This window comes from Cryptotermes secundus, unplaced genomic scaffold (assembly GCF_002891405.2).
Source record: "Cryptotermes secundus unplaced genomic scaffold, Csec_1.0 scaffold842, whole genome shotgun sequence".
Taxonomy (NCBI): Eukaryota; Metazoa; Arthropoda; class Insecta; order Blattodea; family Kalotermitidae; genus Cryptotermes; species Cryptotermes secundus.
Genome location: NW_019736407.1, coordinates 1 through 21,655, shown reverse-complemented (window position 1 = coordinate 21,655; position 21,655 = coordinate 1). Strand labels below are relative to the sequence as shown.

At 40.7% G+C, this 21,655-nt stretch overlaps 1 protein-coding gene across 1 annotated transcript in view; it reads left to right on the top strand.

Annotated features, from left to right (window-relative positions):
• LOC111869916 (medium-chain acyl-CoA ligase ACSF2, mitochondrial) overlaps positions 1 to 21,063 on the top strand; it is a gene marked incomplete at its 3' end in the record, with an annotated part of 28,455 nt that extends 7,392 nt beyond the window's left edge. The window contains exons 2-9 of the mRNA XM_023861796.1: positions 2,300 to 2,474; positions 2,964 to 3,092; positions 5,309 to 5,535; positions 7,309 to 7,426; positions 13,692 to 13,787; positions 16,418 to 16,566; positions 20,435 to 20,603; positions 20,959 to 21,063. Coding sequence (XP_023717564.1) covers positions 2,300 to 2,474; positions 2,964 to 3,092; positions 5,309 to 5,535; positions 7,309 to 7,426; positions 13,692 to 13,787; positions 16,418 to 16,566; positions 20,435 to 20,603; positions 20,959 to 21,063 — 1,168 coding nt within the window. The remainder of the gene's footprint in view (positions 1 to 2,299; positions 2,475 to 2,963; positions 3,093 to 5,308; positions 5,536 to 7,308; positions 7,427 to 13,691; positions 13,788 to 16,417; positions 16,567 to 20,434; positions 20,604 to 20,958) is intronic.
• Positions 21,064 to 21,655: the final 592 nt, after the last annotated feature.

Here is a 21,655-nt window from a genome sequence, read left to right as displayed (position 1 = left end):
ATGACAGACCCGACCTCTCGTCAGAGAGGGCGCTACACATGGACAGGACGGTAACTTTCATTGAAAAGAAATATCTGGTCATGAGCCCCAGCTGGGGCTCGACACCAAGACAAACAGACTGACCGACCGTCAGTTGTAACATGACCCTCGCCCTCGCCCTCGTGACTCTAACGGGACTCGGAATTCCGAACCGTCAGTAGTCCAGCCCTTAGCTAGTAGCTATACCGACTCCTGTTCATCTATTCATTCATTCATTCATTCATTCATTCATTCATTCATTCATTCATTCATTCATTCTTCAGTAATCTGTCAAGACGATAGGTCCACAGTCTCTTCCAAAACAGTTCCTCCACTTGATGCGATGTAGATCTGTCTCCTTCAAATGAAAATATCCTCTTCTGTCCCCAAGGTCATCCAGCATCTTCTTACGTCTTCTTCCTCGTCTTCTGGTCACTTCTATCCGCCCCTCTATCTTTCCTTCAATAACTTCTTTTAGAAGGCAGTTACCGCGTAAGATATGACCAATCCAATTAGCCTTCCGTTTTCTTATTTCGTGTAGGATATTCCTCTGCTCACTGACTCTAATTAACACTTCTTCATTTCTCACATAATCGGTCCAACTGATCTTCTCCATCCTTCTCCAACACCACATTTCGAAGCTTTCCAGGTGTTTCTGATCTACTGCCCTAAGTGCCCAACTGTTCACCTAAGCGAAACAATTTTAATTTAAAATCGTGTTGCTCAGATTCGAAAGTAGGATCTTCTTTGATACGACTGTACCCGTTCCTAATATTTCCCATTTCAACAAGTTGTAATAGTTTCGGAAAACAGAACAGAAGAGCGCGGTTTTTCGTCCGTTTGGGATAATGGCAGGCTTGCAGAAGTTCAGTGACCTAGGTAGCCATGGTGCCTACAATTTCTTTCCTATTATAACTAATGCATCACCAATCAAAGAATCAGCGGTATGCTCCTTTCCTTTATCCATTTCCTTTATCCATTTCCTCTCACCAACTCCTTCCCTCTTCTATTCATATTGCTTTTCCACCCACGTCCTTGGCAGCTTTTTTTTAATTATTCATCTCCCCCTTCCTTCCTCCGTCTCCTTCACTTTATAACATTCCTTTTGTCCCTCATCCTTTATTCCTTTTGTGTCTTTGTCTCCAACTTTAGAGGATAGAGTGTGTCGCGTAGTCAGCGGAACGAATTCCCACGGCCGTTAATTTCGGTTTTATAGACCGGAACCGCTATTTCCTTGAAATAATTCCTCAATTATCTTCACGAGGCTGAGTGAATCTCTTTCCAGACCCAATACTTCTCAGAAAGTGTGGTAGCGCCGGGAATCGAACCCTGACCTCTGGATCTGTAGCCAGGAACTCCGACCACTAGACCACAATAACTTCGCCGACAAGCAGCGGTCGCTCAGTCGTTATATTTCGCTTGCGGACTACAAGCCACGGAGTTTTTTGTTGGCCGCGCCATAGCTCAAGCGGTTAGTCGCTGGCTTCCCACCGCGGCTTCCCGGGTTCGATCCCGGGTCTGGTCAAGTGGGAGTTGTGGTGGACAAAGTGGCGCTAGGGCGGGTTTTCTCCGAGTACTAAAGTTTCCCCTGCCAATCTTCATTCCACCAAATTCTCCATCATAATCACTCGGGGCAGGCTACAATAGACCAATCAGTGGCCGCCGAGTGGACCTAGTTTGACTCCACCCCTCACTAAGCGAATTAATTTTTTTTTTGTTTTGTTTGTGCCTTTATCTCCTTCCTGATTATTTTCCCATTCTCGTTTTATGTCTCTCATTGGCATTTCTTTTGGAGGAGACCCCAGACTCTTCACCTTTCTAGGATACAGGAAGAGGAATAACCGTTAAGTATGGGGATGGTTCAGGAGGCAGGATAACTCGCTAAGTATGTCAATAGGTTATGACTTGTGTGGCTGGGGTTCTATTCCTCTACTCCTCAGCATCAGGCTGACTCTGGGACAAACCCAGCTGCCTATCCAGTGGGTACCAGGGGTTTGAAGCTACAGCTCAGCTCCATCTAGTGCCATGGTCAAGAACGGTGGAGCTGTACCTCCACTCTCCCATATATCTGTATGAGATGGTAACTGATTAAGTAAGCACAGCAAAACTCTACCTTTCTATGGGTAAAAGTTTCAGATGTTATTTTTCTTAACGTGACATGCAAATTTCTCATCTTAGGTATTTTTTTCTAGTAATCTGGCTCCTAGATTTTTGGCGGAGTTACGAAAAATTCGTGTAGTCTTGGCCAGTGGGTTAAAATGCCTACTTTATATTTTTTCAGATCACCAGTCTCAACGTACAAGCCAAGCTACCTTCACCGCCCAGGTGCTGAACCACTGTTTGCCCTCACATTGGGGCAGTTAGCACAGAAAGCAGCAGAAGAATGGGGTGAGAAAGAAGCATTAGTGTCAGTGTACGAGCAACAACGTTACACTTTCAAAGAAATGCTAGAAAAGGTAACATGTTATGTATTTTGCATATTTAAGTGTTATGGATGATAAACCTTCTGATAGACATGGCCCTCAGTGTTATATTTATAAGCTGTACGCTGCAGTAGGAACTCTTGAGTGTGTGTGCGCCAAAGTCTGTGTTCGGAGTTCAGTGACTCGGGGGTAAAAAAATCTCAGTATCTGGTTAGGCTAAAGCAAATAAGCAGTGAATATTTATGTATACAATATTAAGTGATTAACTTTTTACCATGGAGATAAGTTTCCTTTTCTGTGAGATAGGAACTAAATTTGTGAATATTATATAATATGAGTTTTAGATTTCACATGGTTAAACAAAGGAATTTATGCGAATTCACAAGTTTCTATGCAGGAAAGAAGTAAAAAGGCAAAAACATTCTGGCAAAAGTCTGAGTAAGAAATAGATTTATATCCAAACTTAGAATAACTTCAGCAGACCCAGACAACATTTATGTTAAAGTGTTTAATTTTTTTCAGGCTGATAGGCTTGCTGCAGGCCTCTTGCAGCTGGGCCTTAAGCCTGGAGATCGATTGGGAATATGGGGCCCCAACTCCAGTGACTGGTATATCTCAAGAGTAGCTGCAGCTAGAGCTGGACTTATAGCAGTGAGTACCAACATCTTACAGTTTAAATACAGAAGGGGGCACTCTTAAGAGACTTCATGAGTTTGGTAGGATTTAGATGCAGTGACAAGAGGCTGAGGTACTCTATTAGTTGCCAGACATTTCTCACATCCCTGTACCTATGTTGGAGTTCCCAGGTATAGCTCATCAGTCATAAATTTGAATATAATTGCAATAATGCTTAATATAAATAAGAGGTAAAGATTATGATCTGGGATGTGACTCCATGCAGTTTGGTAGATATTCACCATCATCATGGAAAGAGCCTCCTGCCTTCATATTAAGGATAACAGAAACTTCTGACCCGAGGTCGGACACAGCAGGTTCCTCCAAAATATCTCTACCCATTTACTGTATTAAATGTCACATCCCTGAATATAGTAGTCTTTGATACACACCACAAGGAAAATCTCAAAGTATTTTGCACTTTTTCAGTTAGTGGATATGTATTTATATATTTGTTTTAGCTTTGCTTAAAAACAAGTACCTACATCCATATGAAAATAAAATTTTATATGCTTATGTTTAAAGATATATAATTTTGTTTAGGGCTACATAAATTCCATTTTTCTTTAGATATAACATGTAAAGCGACGGCCTCTGTGGTCTAGTGGTCAGGGTTCCTGGCTATAGATCCAGAAATCCGGGTTCGATTCCTGGCACTACAAAATTTTCTGAAAAGCAGTGGGTCAGGAATGGGGTTCACTTGGCATCTTATGGATAAATGAGGAACTATTTCAAGGAAATAGCAGCTCCGGTCTAGAAAACCGAGACTAACGGCCGTGAGGATCTGTTGTGCTGACCACGCGACACACTCTATTCCCTAAAGTTGGCACTAACTTCACCGACAAGCGGCGGTTGGTCGGCTGGTATAGTTCACTTGCAGACTGAAACCATGGAGTTTGTTTGTTTTAACATATAAAGCCTGATACTTTTCATGAATTTTGTTTGAAGTAGGAATGCAAGTCTGTAGGTCAAAATTATCAGCAATGGTACAGTTCTTACTCAGGAGAAGAGCTGTGATCCAGCCAGATATAGGTGACATGTTACTGGTTTGAGGCAGGAAACACAGAGTTTAGCAAATACATCCAACTGCTACTTATATGACTACAACTGTGTATGGTTTTCTCACCACCTGTGGATGTGAGTACTACATGCCCCACCAATCTGATCATATTTGGAATTCTGGTCACGTGTTCTCAATATGCTTTTGCGATGCCAAATAATTGTTTCAAGCCTGTATCAGCTGCAACATATGCATAATGGAAGCACACATCACTTATCTTAACAGAAGGGGTAAACACCTAACTCTCAAACAGTTCTTTTTCTTATTTACAATGTAAATACACTTATCACACACAAAGCTGCATTGTTTAGAGTGTGTCAATAAATTAACCAAAAACCAAAAACCGAAAAAGCAGAAAACTGATTGAGGCAGTCCCTTGTCATTTATCTGTTGCTTCATGCTACTTCAACAAGTTCTTTGCAATCATAACTTAATAAGCATAGCTCAGCATTATCACACACTTGAGTCTCCACTTATGTTGAAATGATATCTAGAAAACTTCCTGGGTTGTAAATAGTAATGACAACTCAAGTTGAAACGTACACTAACGATTTACATGTAGATTTTATTCCATTTTTCAAAACTTTGTCTAAAGTAAAATATCATAAGTAAAGATCTGAAGAACATGGTATCTGCAATTGGTGTTAACCAGATAAACAGAGAGTTTTTCACTCTTTTTCCGCTTCACATGAACACTAACCAACAAAACAGTCAATGGGAAGTATTCAGCTGTTTAATTATAGCACTGAATAACAAAATCACTCCTTCTTATTAGATAGACAGAGATAGAGATAGAGATAGAGGAGTAGAGTTAAAGAGGGAGGAGGAGAGGGAGAGGGAGAAAAATTTGACAATAAGAAAATATCATATTGCATTAGAATTTACATTATTTCATTTTAAAACGTTTTTCTTCCATTTTGATATGTATAGAGTAACTTGGAGATGATCAGAGTTATTAAAAAGTACAGGCATATTCAAATCCATCACATGCTCAATTAACTGAGACATCATCCAAATGAATCGATTAAATTCCACAAAACCAATTTAAATTTCTTCACCATCTCAGTATATTTTAACAATGTTCCCTCACCTTCCGCTCCTTATGATATTACACATGATTTATGTATTTCAGGTACAAATTGATCCAGCATACCAACCCCCAGAACTCTTGCATGCTCTTGTCAAAGTAGAAGCCAAGGCTCTTATTTGTGCAGAGAAATATAAATCCAACAATTGCTATGATATGGTGCAAACATTAATTCCAGAATTAAATAAGAGTGCTGAGGGTGGAATTGAAATTACCAGCTCTAAACTTCCAGCTCTGAAGACACTCATTGTTATGAGTAATGCACAACACAGGTGAGCTCACCTAGGTACGATATGGGTTCACCCAGCCTCCTATCCAATGGGTTCTGGCGGCTCTTTCCTCAGGGGTAAAGCAGCTGGGTCATGAAGATGAGCACTCACCTCCCGCTAGTGCCGAGGTCAAGTAAATGAAGATCTATACATCCACCCCCCATATGCCTTCATGATGTACTGCTTAATTATTTGAGCAGGAACAAGTTTACCGTTTACCTAAGAAACTGAGGAATATAATTTGTGTTGGCAACACTGAAAATACTTCAGTTGGCAAGACTGTGTGTTCTTGTGTTTGTTTACACTCTGTAGCGCTCGTGTCATTGGATTAGTGACTGTGTTAAGTGACCATCTAGTTAGTCACTGGCTTCCCACCGTGATGAACTGGGTTCGAGCCCAGGTCTGGCCAAGTGGGATTTGTGGTGGACAAAGTGGCGCTGGAGCAGGTTTTCTCCAAGCACTTCAGTTTCCCCTGCCAATCTTCATTCCACCAAATTCATCATCATCATCTGGGGCAGGTACAATAGGCCAATAAGTGGCAAATGTGCCGAGTGGTCCCAGTTGGACTCCACCCCCCACTAAGTGCAATACACAGTACTATCATGTTTTTATGCATGCAAAATTCAATTCTGGGCTTAAGCTTCAATCCCTCACATCTTTGTGTTTTTTTTTCTCTCTCTTGAATGTCACCAAATATGACTGTTCAGCATAATGATTCTGGCCACAGAATGATTTTATCAATGCAAAATAATGAAAAAGCATCTGAAAGTGACAAGCAACAAAAGCTGAATTTGCAGAAGCAGACTAATATCCTAATAGATTACACCAATAACACCAAAAACTTGTGTAATATGCAATTAAAATACTTAATTAAGTTCCACTTCCTTTTTATGTATTTTTCTTGTTATGAGCCATCTCAATCAATGGTCTTTCCTAAGAAAAGAAGTTTCACACTCATACAAAGCAACAGGTAAAACTATTGTTTTGCATAATTCCATTCTGCTACCACACAAAAGAATATTTCTCAGTCCCTCTGTATCAGAGTTACTGGGATTCTGGACTTTATCATTTCCAGGTATTCTAGAAACTAGAAAACGAAACGTTTTGGAACCTGTATCTGTTTCAGTCCTCAGGTGAGTGGTGGAACGCATCTATTTGGTTGGGTATCTTAGTAATTCTGAATGTTGTACACCATCCTCAGAACCCTTTAGAATAACATTTTATGTCAGTTGAAAACATTACAGTTATTTAGAATAAGGTATGTCGACCACCTCTTGATTCCCAAGTTGGAGGACACCTCTTGACAACCGACCACAGTTACTTGTTCAATATGTTTAGCGCTATTCTTCACATACAACAGAATCTGTCTCATTACCAGTAATTCACATTTTACCTTAGTTGGTTTTAGTTTGTTACCTCTGTCCATAACCTTATGAAACACAAAGCCGCCATGGCAAAGGGCCAATAGAACAGGGTTTCTGACTTTCAGCTGACATACCACAATATAAACGGGTGGATTAAAGACTTAATATAACCTGTTTCAAGCCATAGATTATAAATCTCATTTAGTGACACTGAATTTGTCTGAATGTATCTGGCATAATTACAATCTATACTGCCATCTTGTGACATTTTCATGTACCATAGCTATTACATGGAAATGGTTTAAGAATATTTCTGTTTATTAGAGCTTTAATTTCTTAGACTCAGCAGCATATTTTCCTTTATCATCTTAATAATGATCCACATATTTCCAGTGTTATTTCTGATTAACAGAGGCGCTTATCGGCTCAAGGACATTATCTTATCTGCAAGTGAAGAGTACATCCAGGAAGTAAATCAACTGCAGACACTCATACAGCCGGACGATGGATGTACTGTTCAGTTCTCATCTGTAAGAATGCTTGAACAATACCTAAATACATATTGTGGGGTTTTATGTAGTTTTGTCATTACTTCAATGACAACCCACTTCTTCGGAACAGTTTTGTAGGTCCTGAAAAGGACCGTGGTTGCTGAGATGCTTGACCGGTGAGGTAACGTGGCGCGTGCCGGTAGGGCGAGAGGTTAGTTGCGATAATTTGACTGGCCACAGCGCGGCCGTTGCTGGAGGTTGCTCGATCGCTGTGCAGCAGGTGAGTTGAAGTTGCGGGTCGCGCAGCGCGATCGTAGGAGTGATGAGGCAGTGGCTACTCCAGATGCCCAGTGGGTCGGACAGGGACACGACCACCGACGAGTCCAGGCGAGGTGCCCCAGTGCGTCGGGTGTGAGAGACGGAGGGCCGAGGCAGTCGTGCCTGGCGCAGCCTGCCGATGCCTCTGAAGACCGAGCGCTGACGACGAAGCCTGCTGGCTGATGTTGCTTGAGTGTGGCTTGATCGTAGACTGATATCAGACTCATGATGCCGGTTTGCGGCTGCTCCTTTTATACACTGCTCGGTGGGCGGAGCGAAACTTGAAATTGAGGAGGACGAATTTGCAGGGCGCTGATTGGCTAGCGCGCGTGATGATGTAGTTGTGGGGCTAGCAGCGAGCGCAGTATAAATGCGAACGTTTGGAGCAATTTGATTGGTGGTGATAATGTGGGATATTCCCACAGGGTGTTGGATGAATTGAGCGATTGGTGATGGTGATGATCAGAGCTTGGTTACATAGTGTGCGTTTTGTGAGTTGAGACAGGACTGAATGCCGACTGAAGATTGTCTGTTTGACATCATCAAAGCGACACTTCATCGCCAGTTTCGGGGTTGGAGCGATAATCATTAGTGTGCTGTAGGATCGAGCAGATCGACTGGAAGTCAAGTGGTTATTAGCAGTGTATCATTGAGATCGGACAGGACTTGTTTGAAAAAGGAGAGATTGGTTGACCCAGTGACAGGAATCTTCAATTCATTCTTTGTCAAGTTAGGAGGACAGCTACTTGTTAGGAGGTCGGATTGATCATTGAGCAACATTGGTTGTGGATTCAGTGCGGGCAGTGAGTTGTCTTACTATCTTCTAGTCTAATACGTCAGTACTCGGCTGGGTTGTTCAATCTGTAAGTGTCGAGCTAGAGATGGCTGGCGTCCCTGTGCCGGGGTACCAGGCATTCTGGGCCGAAAAACGTGCCGCTTTACAGGCCGAATTTAAAGAAATTATTAAGCAATACCCCGATGCCGAAAAACGATACAGGCGCTTTTTCGACATCCTGTGCAGCATTGAGGACGTGGTCTGCTTCGCAACTGCTGCGATTGGAGAAAGTGCAGAATGGGCGGCAATAGTCAGCGCCGCCGACGAAAATAGAATTAATTACTGCAAGGCCCTCTCCGGCAAGACACTGTTCAGTGCGCTCTATGGAAATTATACAGTTACGCTGAACGAGCTGAAGTCCCTGGTAAAGGCCAGCGCATCAGGCACAAATATTCCAGCCCGGTAGGAAGGCTTCAAAGAAGTCCAGAGGAGGAAACGACAAAGTACCGCTGAATCCGCACCGACTACTAAGAAAACAACGGCAGCCTTCGAAAGGAATCCCAAAACAGACGTTGCCACCAAAAACTACTTCGCCCCCCTCATGGAGGCAACGATGGAAACAGAAACTTCCGGTGCAGAAGCCACTATGCAGGAGGAGGAAACCTCAGGCAAAGCAGGCAGGCCCCCCCCCCAATAATTCTCACATCCACGGTGAACGTCCCCGTTGCACGTGGTGCGGGGGTGGCCACCTGCACAAAGAGTGCCCTGAGAAGGAGAACGCTGCCTCCACTCCAGCTTGCTGCAATTGCGAATTGAAGGAAGGAGAGAAGCCCCATCCCGCCAAATATCGGGGCTGCAGACACGCGAGGGAGGAACTGCAGAGGAGGAAATCGCAGAGAGCACCCAAAACCACGACGGGAAGGGTGTTCTCGAATATCGTTACCCCTGGAGTCTCCTTCGCGGCGGCGCTCCGTGGCAGCACGTCGCAGGAGCAGCGACCTCAGACTCTCCAAGTTCCAGTGGCAGTCCGACCTGAAGCCACGAAACCGAGCGTCCCGGTCCTTGTACAGGAACAAAAAACAGGTCAGTCAACTCAAGCTACTCATGTAAACAGTCCATCCCTCGACAATATGTTGAGAGTAGTGACTGTAGTACAGCAGATTATGACAGAGGTCGGTGGTGGAGTGTCTGAGGAGGAAAAAATAATGGCCATTACCAAAATTGTTCTAAACGTAATGAAACAAAATGGCCACTAGAATTCATAGGCCCCTCAAAGTTATAACATTGGGATTGGGAGGCATTGGGAGGCAGCGCTATGAGCTCAGTAAATAGCTGCAAGACCTACACGTAGATGTGGCCCTGTTTTCAAAGACACGTCTGAAACTTCATGAGAGGTTCTGTATTCCAAATTACCACTTTTATAGAATCGACCGCCACTCGGGCAGAAAGGGCGGAACTGCCGTTGCAGTAAGAAAAGGCATTCCCCACAACCATGTAGACCTACCACCCCTTGTTTCAGTAGAAGCGACAGGGGTCTGCATACCAATTGGTAATAGCGAAGTGCTGCTTGCAGCTGTTTATAAATCTCCAGGCAAAGCCTGGAGTGATGCTGACATCACTGAGCTCTTAAGCTTCAGACGAAAGTATATTTTGGCAGGTGATTTGAATGGTAAGAACCCCTTTTGGAGTAGCAGAGTTTCAAACCCCTCAGGCTTGAAACTTATGGATTTATTTGATATGAGTGATTTCGAAATCTCAGCACCACAGTGCCCCACTCATTATTTCCCTGCGGGAAATGGTGACGTGTTAGACATTGTAGTTCAGCAAAATATCATTGTGTCGGATGTCATCGTCTCCGATATTCTGGACTCAGATCACCTACCAATAGTATTCCACATACTGGATCGCGTTAAAATTAGGAATCTTTCGGAACCCATTGAAAAATTTAGAGATTGGGAACGGTTTCAAAGCCTCGCTTCTGAATTAATATCACCTAAACTATAAATTAATTCGGGGGTAGAAGCCCATAAAGCGGCACGTGACTTTGCAGCATCTGTTGCTTCGGCATGTAGGCTGTCGACAAGTAAAATTACACTTTCGGACATAAACAGCGATCTTCCTGGTCTAGATCGTTTGATAAAATATAAACAGAGGCTACGAAAACTGTGGCAAGAAACCAGGGATTCAACGTGTAAAACGGCAGTCAATTGGGTCACCAAATCAATCAGGCGAATTATCCGAAAAAAGGCACTTGAACGGTGGGAAACAAAAATAGGTAACGCTGAAGTCATACCTCAGGGTATATGGCCCATTGCGAAATCTTTCCTTAAGAGAGACTGACCAAGGGCACCAACTGCTATTCATGGTTCTTCTGGCCTAAAATTTTATCCTTCTGAAAAAGCCAACGAAATTGCCGACTGTTTGGAAATTCAGTTCACGCCACATGACCTGTGCGACGAAAACCATGAACAGCGGGAGGAGGCTAGAGTTCAAGCTTTGCTGGAAACTGTAGACGAAACCCCCCCTCAAAGGATCAGACCATGTGACGTTCAGAAATTAATAATTTCTCTGAAATTAAAAAAGGCCTGTGGAATTGACGGCATCCCAAATGAATGCCTCAGGCACCTTCGAAGGCGAGCATTGGTTCACCTAACTCATTTATTTAATCACTGTTTTCGGCTTTCTCATTTTTCAAATACTTGGAAGGAAACAAAAATAGTAACTTTACCTAAACCGGGTAAAGACCCGAAATTTCCTCAAAATTTACGTCCGATCAGCCTCCTGTCCACGACAGGAAAACTATTCGAAAAAGTAATTTTGAAATTCCTCCGTAAACACATTGAAGAAAGAGGCCTGCTCATCGCAAGTCAGTTTGGTTTTCGTGCACGTCACAGTACGACATTGCAATGTATGAGGCTGGCGGACCACGTGACCCTTAATTTCAACAATAAAATGTCTACGGCTGCAGTGTTCTTGGACATCGAAAAAGCCTTTGATACCACGTGGCACTCAGGATTGCTGTATAAGTTATCAAAATTGGATTTCTCGAACAGTTTCACCAAACTTATTGGGTCGTTTCTTTCTAAACGTAAATTCAGGGTCTCGGTTGAAGGCGAAATGTCAACGCCAAGGGAAATGCAAGCAGGGGTGCCACAAGGTTCTGCCCTTTCCCTTACTTTTTTCAAATTGTATATTAATGATGCTCCCCAAACACATGGTGTTCACCTGGCCCTCTTTGCGGACAACACCTGTCTATATGCGATGGATCGCAAGGAAGGTTTTATTGTTAGAAAACTCCAGCACGGTCTCAGCTCAATGGAGACCTGGTGTGAGCGCTGGAATATAAAAATTAATGAAGATAAGGCTCAGGGGGTCTACTTCTCTCGTGGTCGTCGACCGCCTGAGTCTTGTCTTACTCTAAATGGAAGAAATATTCCATTTGTAAATAGTGCAAAATATCTAGGTGTAATCTTCGATAAGAGAGTGACATGGAGATTACACATAGAAATGATCGAAGCCAAGGCCTTCAGAACATTCATTAGAGTATACTCCCTATTCAAAAGTGAGCGACTGAGTGCTAACATTAAACTGACCCTCCGTAAAGCTCTTATTAGATCCGTAATGACTTATGCTAGTACCGCCTGGAAGTTTGCGGCAGACACCCATCTAGTGAAATTGCAGCGCCTGCAAAACAAGATTCTCCGCACGATTGGCAATTTTCCACTGGTCCGCGAATTGCACATGGCATTCAAAATTCCATACGTATATGATTACATAACAAAATTATGCAGGCAACAAGCAGAAGTCATACAAAATCATGATAATGAGAATGTTAACAACATTGGACAAGGCGAAGCCAGCCACAGAAAGTATAAATGGCTTAAACTTGGCGGCGGTCAGGCATACGACCGTTCAAGTGACTAGACTACCGTGATAGCAGTTACTACTAGAAATAGGACATAATCTGCTGTACCATGCATGGGTTGACAGAGGCCTTGTACATATTGTACAGAGAAGGTACAAGTGTGGATTTGTAAATTATGTAAATACAGACAGTGGACTTGTTATTACAGACTGACTGACAAATGACAGACCCGACTTCTCATCAGAGAGGGCGCGCCAAATGGACAGGACAACAACTTTCATAACAAAGAAAACATCTGGCCATGAGCCTCAGCTAGGGCTCGACACCAAGACAGACAGACTGACTGACCGTCAGTGGTAACATGACTTTGACTTTGAATTTGATTGGTTAGCGCGCGTGATGGTGAAGAGTGATGTGATGAGTGTGCGTTGCAGAAAATGCGTGATAATGTGGGATGTTCCAACATTTTATATTATATCAATTTTCTTTCTTTCTATGAGGAAAAGAAGTATTGAATGTACAGTCTCTCCAAAGAACAGACTCTCTTAAGCAGAAACAAGTATTATGACAAAATTTATCCGGCTCAGAGAGTGAAGAGTAAAAGCTATTCCAAAATTACCTCTTATACAGAGGAAGTTTTCACAACAAATATAAACTGCAACAAGATTTCAACTTAGAATAGTCTGACTAAATGTATTTATATGTACAAGAATATAATTTTGTTTTGCACTGAAAATGGTCATTGCTCAGTAGTAGCATAGACATGTGTGCAACACAAAACTGTCATAACTCCTCGGCCATTCAGCCTTTGGCATAGTCACAATACTGACGGCCATCCTGGCACCAGTATGGTCTAGTAACTTTCCAATTATAACGTAACAATATAAGTTAATGTCTGATGGCGATACAACTTCAGAGATGGATGGATGGATGGATGGATGGATGGATGGATGGGTGGATGGATGGATGGATGGATGGATGAATGAATGAATGTAGAAGGGGTGGGCCTTCTTGGCCCTTGCACCATGACCTACAGTGGTCTATTGTGCTTGCCCTTTTGATTATCCCCTCAGCAATCCTACACTTCGAATGAAGCACAGGATTTTGTATGTGGGGGCGTCAAAATAGTCACTTGGTTCCATAAAGTATTGACCCAAGTGACGTAGTCTTAAATAAGCTAAGGCCTCACATTCACACAGGATGTGTGGCTGTTTCATTTTCTTCTTGACACCTCTCACAAGTGGGACTATCACTTAGTAACCTGTCATAATGAGGGTTCGTTGTGTGTAATTATATCTTTCAGTTGAACTTTAAGTAGAAAATGTTATTTGTGTGTTTTAATAAAGGGCACAACTGGAAGTCCTAAAGCTGCCCTCTTAAGCCACCATGCCTTGGTCAATAATGGCTACTTCATCAGAACACCCATGAACAAAGACAGAAAGGTATGTCTTTTCAGAATACAAAGTATTCTCACTCCATAGAATAGATCCTTTCCTGTGAAGATAATAAGTATTCAGATGTCTGCCCGATCTAAACTCTTCTTTTGCTGTGGACTACAAAAAGAAGCTGTGTGAAATGCTTAAAAAATGTTTAACTTTAATTGTTTCTTGCATCCTGTTGTGTATTTAATCAATATTAGAGTCAATTTACCGACCACACAACATATTTTTATTACTATCACACTACATGTTTCGACCTCAAGAGGTCATCCTCAGGTGTATGAACACAGTATAATTACACGGAATCACATTTGTCTTCTCACTTATTCGATCCTGTATCTTATTCAGGCCCACGCTCAATAATATATCAAGCTCCTCTCACAAAACATAAGTTAAAATATATTCTAAATGTCAAAAGTTAAAATTTAAAAATTTAAAATTTAAAATTTGTGAATCGAATTTCAATTCAGATCACTAGTTATGCTTTCACTTTCACTTGTTATTCAGTCACTTCCTACTTACGCTCATCACTGCGTCAAGTTCATTTTAAGTAGTTTAATTATATTATAGTTTAAAAGTTCATGAATTAAAGTTCAATTTTATTATATTGATCGCACTTTTCACTTATTGGAGGTCTCGCTGTTCTTCCTTGTCGACAAGGACCGTAACTGGTCCAGCAACATCAGAGGATGCAGAAGAACAGCAAGACCTCCAAAAAGTGAAAAGTGCGATCAATATAATAAAATTGAACTTTAATTCATGAACTTTTAAACTATAATATAATTAAACTACTTAAAATGAACTTGACGCAGTGATGAGCGTGAGGAAGTGAGTGAATAACAAGTGAAAGTGAAAGCATAACTAGTGATCTGAATTGAAATTTGATTCACAAATTTTAAATTTAAAATTTTTAAATTTTAAATTTTAACTTTTGACATTTAGAATAATATTTTAACTTGTGTTTCGTGAGAGGAGCTTGATATATTATTGAGCGTGGGCCTGAATAAGATACAGGATCGAATAAGTGAGAAGGCAAATGTGATTGCGTGTAATTATACTGTGTGTGTACACCTGAGGATGACCTCTTGAGGTCGAAACATGTAGTGTGATTGTAATAAAAATATGTTGTGTGGTCGGTAAATTGACTCTAATATTAAAAAATGTTGTTGGTTTTCATTAATAAGGATCATTGGGTTCCACATAAGGCAGGGAATTGTTTGACTGTCTTCTCAAGAATGATTTTACTCCATTGGATTGGTTAATTAGTTTTTAACTACTAAATTGGCAATAAAATTAAGTTTTTAAATTCAGGGTTCTTTTACATGGTCTGTATCCATTACAGAGTCTTCTGGGTATCACACTATGTTAAAATAATAAAGAATTTAATTTTCAATGGAACTTGCTGCTTTAATCGGGGTTTAAGTGATTTACCATTCAATGTCTGAAGTCTTGTAAATCATGTTCATCTGTAATGTCAATAATTTTTATTATTTTGACCTACTGCGATACTCAGGAATTTAACAACCTAATTTCTTACTCTGTACTGATCCAGGTACTGGCTCAGAGGGATGAAGTCCCTAACATAAAGACTAAGGATGTAATATCGTGTTCCTAGTCATACAAAATCTACAATTAAATAAATATTTCTTTTCCCATCTTTGCACCACACATTTTCACACAATATGAAAACTTTGTTGCAAATATTCAATTTCATAAGTAAATAATCATACCCTTAACCGCACCATCTGTTGATGACCAAGAAGTTATTGACGAACCCAAGACCAAGCAGGTTAGTCAAGCAGTAAAACATAGACCAGTATCTGGAGGCATTCATTACTAATCTCAGCTGGGGCACCAGTTATCAGCACTGATATTTTTCATGGTTTCCTCAGTCCCTCCAGGCAAATGTTGTGGTAGTACCTAGATTAGTCTATAACTGCTTTGTTTCAAATTCTTTTCAACCCATCTTTCATTACTCACCTTCTATTCAATGCTATATCATAAAATAAACCTATGAACCCAAGGCCATGAAAATCTCTCCATCTCCACCTATCAAACTATTAATATAGTACATATTTGTGTTGTTATTATACAAAATATGTTTTAAGCCCCTCATATTTTAACACTGAAGTGTATTTCATACGATTCCAAGTATGTCTTTCATAGCACATTAATATTAACTCCTAGTTTCCCATAGAACTTAATATTGCTAATAATTACTTCCATCCATGTGTTATATCAGGATTGTAGTTTTTGCTGTAGTTAAGAATTCTTGTATGAGAGGCAGTAAAAGAAAGTTTACATGTCATGTCTCTTGAATAGATTCACATCATCATTGTAGAAAACGTAAATTTTTATTCTGCAGTGTCCCCATATAGACTGAAACTCATTTATACCAGGGGATGAGTTTCCCTGTCCCCTGTCTGTAGAATTTATAGTTGTGGTCTTTCGGCCCTGATTTCAGAGGGGTTTCCACTTTAACAATTTTGACCTATTAGATATTGCTTCATCTGTTTCTAGAATTGATATCACATAAAGGAGGCCACAGCTGTAAAAAAATGTCTATCAATAGTCACTTAAGATCTGTGCAATGATAAATTTTTGTCATTTTTAACTGAATCTTTATTTTGCAGGGAGTAAAAGTGTGTGTTTTAACACAGTTCTGTCACTCTTCAGGCAGCTTTCATGGCATTATTTGTAACATACTTTTTGGCTACATTGTTGTTTTGCCAGCACCTACATTTGATGCTAAGAAAACTTTGGAAGCCATTACACAAGAGAGGTAAGATTAGTGTGAGAATTCATGACAAATCTTACAAAAATATATTAATTGTTTAATTAAACGCTGTTTATTGAACAAGATATAGGTGTTCTTAATCAGGAATTTTCTCTTAAAACTGAAGTGCATTTCACAGCCAGTATACCTATTTCTAAACTTGTCAGAAGTCACATGTTTGCTGGTAAAAAAAAAAAAAAAAAGTAAAGCTATCCCTGCAACAGGCCATGAAGGCCCATAGGGTTCTGAGATGTTGAGGTTCCCACATTATATAGACAATCGGCTCAAAGATGGCGGTAAGGTTGTCAGCCTTATACACCGGCTGCGCTTTACCCCCCAGGAAAATTATTTAATTAATTCCTGGTACTCATTTCGGCTAGAGGCTGAGTCGACCCCAGGACCATAGTGTGGCTGGAAGGATTAGGTCAATTGAAAAAATCCACTGACCTCTTCAGGACTTGAACCTATAACCTTCCGGCTTGTAGTATAGTGCCTCGACCAACTACTCTACCGTGTGTCCCTATGTTTACTGGTGCATTGTGTTTCAGTCTTGTGGATTTTTCATAAGAGTACCAGCAAACGTGCTTTTAGGAAAGAAAGTACTGCATATACATATCCATTAATTAGTTATACTTGACCAGCACTATTCACATCAGAACAACACAACTATATCAAAACACACATAGGACAGCCATGTTTATTAAAGAACATTGGTTGATTATATCTGCACAGTGGTTATCTGAAAACCTACTACCAACTGTTTAGCCTTTCCACAGGATGAACATGTGTAAGTCGCATCAAATTGCACAATGCACGTGTGGACTCATGGAACAGTTACAAGCACTGTAGGCTATACGCACTATAATTCCTCTCCAATGACACTTCCATAAAACTTTGAATGGGTACCAAGAATTAAGTTTATGCAATATTTATGCAATACGAGGGTTGGAACTTAAATAGTGGCAACTATTTATTTACAACTGATACAAAATAGATGCATGTTTCGAAGTTTTACTGTCCTTCAGTGTAGTCACTGGCATTGTGTACAACCCATTGCCAGTGATGTGGAAGTCACAGAATACCTTTAGCAGTGCCTGCTGTGTTGATAGTTTGAATAGAGCGACCTACTGCCTGAACAATTTCTGGAACAGTTCTGAAGCAAATGCCACGAAGTGGTTCCTTCATCTTAGGAATCAAGTCGAAGTCACAAGGGCTTATGTCCGGGGAGTATGGTGGATGGCACAGCACTTCCCAGCCCCATCGATTGAACAAATCAGCCACAGCTTGTGCTGCATGTGGCCAAGCATTGTCCTGCAAAATGAAGGGTGGGTTCTGCAGAAAGTGTCACCGCTTCTTTCTCAAAGCTGGTTGCAGATTGTGTTCCAAAAATGAACAGTAATACTGCGCATCGACAGTCTGCTGTCGGGGAACGGTGTGCGTTAGGATAACATCACAGTCGTACACAAGAATCACCATAACTTTCATACGGCTGGGGTTCTGACGAACTTTTGATTTTCGTGGTGACCCATAATGACACCCTTCGTTCGATTGGCGTTTCATTTGTGGCTCATACGATTTGGCCCGTGTCTCATCCAGCATAATGATACAGTGTAAGAAAGCCTCTCCTTCGCGCTCATAATGCTCTGAGTGGATATGAGCAGCGTCGTACCATAGCCATTTCTGCATTTCCATCAAATCATGCGGAACCCATCATGATGCAATTTTTCTCATGCCCAGGCATTCCTTCAGAATGTGAAGCACAATCGTATGTGCTAATCCTGTCTATCGGGCCAGCTCACAAATCGTATAGTGTCGATCACTCTCCAGTAACATGGAAAGAGCATACACTTCTTCTTCACTGACACTAGGACGACCTGGCCGACGCATGTCTACCACATTTTGGAGTCCCTTGTATGCCCACCTAGCCACTGTTCTGCAAGGCAATGCAGATTCCCCGCAAGCCTCTTGAAGGCCTTGATGACACTGTCATGCTGTATGGCCTCTGGCACATTCAATCTTTATCCAACTCTGTTGTTCCTGTTTCGAAGACATCGTGACAACACTACATTAGACCGCCAACTAACACGAGGCTCTGTTCTTCTCGTCACTTCATGCACGTGATGCGGGAAGGGAGAGTTAATTTGCTCTGAGGTGAGGTAGGTATGTAACTAATGTGTGGTATAAGCGACATTATTTGGTTCCGTTGCATGGCGTCTCTACAGCTGTGTTGCCACTATTAAAGTTCCAACCCTCATACATGCTTGTTGGCTGTAAACCGAAGTTCCTGCTCGCGGTATTAAGTATTCAGTTAACTGCAACTTACTGTGTCAAAATGGTGAATGAGGTTTCATATAAAATATCCATGTGAAAGTATGGAGAAGTTTCTTGTGTAAATTTCTGAGGGTTGCAGTTCCAAATAAGTAGGAATTATTCATACAGTGATAAATAAATTTAGACTGGTAGGGTTATCATTCAATAGAACAAGATCAAAATGCTGAGTGCTCATTGCAGAGAAATTGGATGAATCAATCATAGGCTTAGACATCTTTATATCAAAAAGGAGTTCACTCCTTCAGCATCACAGTGTTCAATAGCCTCCACCAAAGCCTCAAAAAAGCAACTAGTAATATTGAAACTTTACATTGGGGCACATGGTAGTGTAGTTGGTTAAGGCACTATGCTACAAGCCAGAAGGTCACTAGTTCTAATCATGATGAAGTGGATATTTTCAATTTACCTTATCCTTCCAGCCGCACTATGGCCTTGCGGTCGACTCAGCCTGTAACAGAAATGATTACCAGAAATCTTTCTGGGTGGTTAAGGGCAGCCAGTGTGTAAGGCTGACAACCTTACCGCCATCTGTGAGCCTCGATGTCTCACAACCCTATGGGTCTTCATGACCTGTTACAGGGATACCTTTACCATATTGAAAGGTTACATACTTAACTCGCTCTTTCTACTCCAGAGATTAATACTTCAGTGTAAACAAACATTAACTAGTATCCGTTCTAAGTGCGATTTTCATGTAATTAACAAGAGTGATCTTGAGGGAGAATTTAAGAGATAACCTACATAGCACTGCAAATAGTGAACAAACATACCAAAAATGTGTGCACAGAATTTTCTGCAAAGCAGATAAACGATACAACCAGAAAAGAAGAGAAAGTTCATGAATAGCAGTAACTCTATTTGAGAAATAAAATTGTTAGTATGCAGATATGAAAAACATTTTTAACCAAAATATATTAACAAGTTTAATGTTAAATGTAATGCTGTTCTTAGTTTAGTAATATAATTTTAAAACAGTTTCATTTCTGCATATGATGAATTTTCAAAATACAGCGAAAACTCAATTCAAGATTTCTCTGGGGACTAGTGGAGTTGAACCCTAAACTGAGGACAATATAAATGGAGGTAACTCGATACTGAAATTATTGGCCTGGGTTCATTGAAATTGAACATTAAATAAGCAAACACCTTAAATAAAAAAATATTGAATGGGGTGGTGGTGCACTATATTATTCATAAATTTTGAGGTGTTTGCTAGGAGTCTTGTAGGTGGATACTAACATATCAGAAGAACATGCCGCCGGTGTTTTCAGGATTGAAGCATGTAGGTTCAGTTATTGCATTGTTCATATAGGTATGCTGCAAAGATAGTGGTTCTAGGCTTCCTTCCCTTAGTCCCACCCTCGAGTCTCATAGTGCATATGATTATGCAACCTGTATATGTGACTAAGGCAGTTACTGCACCAACATGCTTCAATCCTGAAGATGGAGGCAGGATGTTCCTCAAAAATATCAGTGTTGCAACCCAGAAGACCACACCCTGAATTATCATCACAGATCTTTTCAGAACTTGATATAATTTCAGGTGCACAGACTTGTTTGGAACCCCATCAATGTATGTGGACTTAATCAACACTTCACAAGACCTGAACCTTAAGGTCACAACACTTCAGGTGGCAGGATGTGGTGGTGCACCATGTAGCCAGCAGTTGGCCTTGCAGATAAAGCAGACATTAAATGTCAGGCACTTGCGTGTAAGTTCTTGAAAGCACAAAACTAAATTTAAAAGAAAGAAATATATTTAAACATGTAAAATGAACTGAAGACCATGCAGATGACATGGAATGATGAAGATTACTATCTTCTGCGAGGTGATGCCATATAGACTCATAGAAGTTCTGTTACCAACCTACACAGCATCACATTCCAGATAATTGCAATCTAAGTACTACTGTGTGTATCTCATATCTTATAATTAATATATATTGGGAGTGACAGTATCTGGCATAGAAATAACATAATGATACATAAGACATTTTTAAGTAATCTAGAAATGTCATTGCCTAGCAAGTTCTATCAGAGGATTAGCCTTCTTTTTTAATGTTCCAGCAAGGTTATGGAATGACAGAAGTGTCAGGAGTTTTTTTTTCGACATTTAATGATACCTTGGAGCACGTCACAACTACAGTTGGCTGCCTTGTGGATCACTGTGAGGTAAGGTCCATTTTAAACAGCAAGAAGATCTGGGAGCAACTTACATATGTATTCCTTTGAATACATTTCATGAAATAATGAATTACAGTAAAACCTACCCACGCTGGAAACCAGAGGGAACTGAACTTCTCTTTTAGACAGGTCCTCAACTCTGTAAGTGTGCATGACAATGTGCATTATGGCATCATTGTATGTAATATTCATATCTGTTGCAGTTTCCTAGGCAATATATGCAGTAGCTATAGCTGACTGAGTTATGTGACAGAATTTTTTAATACACTTTCCACCCTTATTCCCAATTGTTTCTCTTTTAATTACATGAATATACAACAGTTTCCTTATGTAAGTGTTGGTCCTTCTTTGTTGTTGTATATTGTGATATTGACAAAAAAATCAACCATATCCAAGGTTAGGAACTGACACTTCTCCTTGTTTAATATATTTATTTACTTGCTTATCCCTTCTCTTGACTTTCATTCTTCCTTTCTTACTTCCACAAATGTGCATATGCCCAGAAAAGTAATATCACTTTGTACTCTGAAAATATCAGACTTGAATTCTGGCATAGACTGAGGATTTTCTGAGTTAGATT